This window comes from Penaeus monodon, chromosome 33 (genome assembly GCF_015228065.2).
Source record: "Penaeus monodon isolate SGIC_2016 chromosome 33, NSTDA_Pmon_1, whole genome shotgun sequence".
NCBI classification, from domain to species: domain Eukaryota; kingdom Metazoa; phylum Arthropoda; class Malacostraca; order Decapoda; family Penaeidae; genus Penaeus; species Penaeus monodon.
In genome coordinates this window covers 25,492,796-25,493,647 of record NC_051418.1, presented here as the reverse complement: position 1 = coordinate 25,493,647, position 852 = coordinate 25,492,796, and the positions used below count along the sequence as shown (strand labels likewise).

The 852-nt window shown below is 54.8% G+C and overlaps 1 protein-coding gene across 1 annotated transcript in view; it reads right to left on the bottom strand.

Annotated features, from left to right (window-relative positions):
* LOC119594316 (cyclin-dependent kinase F-4-like) overlaps positions 1–148 on the bottom strand; it is a gene marked incomplete at both ends in the record, with an annotated part of 7,238 nt that extends 7,090 nt beyond the window's left edge. The window contains 1 exon segment of the mRNA XM_037943375.1: positions 36–148. Coding sequence (XP_037799303.1) covers positions 36–148 — 113 coding nt within the window.
* Between the last annotated feature and the right edge of the window lie 704 nt (positions 149–852).

Here is an 852-nt window from a genome sequence, read left to right as displayed (position 1 = left end):
CACGAAATTACAAGCGCCACCCGCAACCTACTCACCCAGCGTCTGAATGATGTGGAAAAGCTGATCGATGTCACTCTCGCCGGGGAACAGGGGCTCCCCCGTCAGCATCTCCGACAGGAGGCAGCCCGACGCCCACACGTCAACCTCTCTGCGGGCGGGAGGGTAGTGTGAGAGGGAGGAAGGAGAGGGGAGAAGGAGAGAGGGAGGAGAGAGGCAAGGGAGAGGGCAGTGTGAGAGGGGAGGAAGGAGAGGGAAGAAGGAGAGAGGGAGGAGAGAGGCAAGGGAGAGGGAAGGAGAAGGGGAAAGGGAAGGGGAGAAGGGGAAAAGAGAGAGGGAGGAGAGAGGAAAGGGAGAGGGAAGGAGAAGAAGGGGAAAGGGAAGGGGAGAAGGGGAAAAGAGAGAGGGAGGAGAGAGGAAAGGGAGAGAGAAGGAGAAAAAGGGGAAAGGGAAGGGGAGAGGGGGAAAAGAGAGAGGGAGAAAAGGAGGAAGGGGAAGGGGGAGAAGAGCGGAAGAGGAAAATAGAGGGGGAAGGGAGATGTAGAAGGGAGAAGGAGAGGGAAAGAGAGAGGGGAGAAATGAAGGAAAAAAGGAAGGCGAGGGAGGCTAAAAGAAAGGGAGAAGGGAAATAAAGAGGGGAGAAGGAGAGGGATAAGGAGGGGAATGTGAGAGGTAGGAAGGGGAGGGAAGAAGAGAGAGTAGAAAAGGAAAATGAAGGAGGAAGAAGAGAGGGAAATCTTAGATGAAGAGGGGAGATGGAGAGAGAAGGGAGGGAAGGAGGGGAAGGAAGGCAGAGGGTAAGAAAGGGAAGGAAAGGAAAGTGGAGGAGAGAAATCTTAAGACACAGAGAGAGAG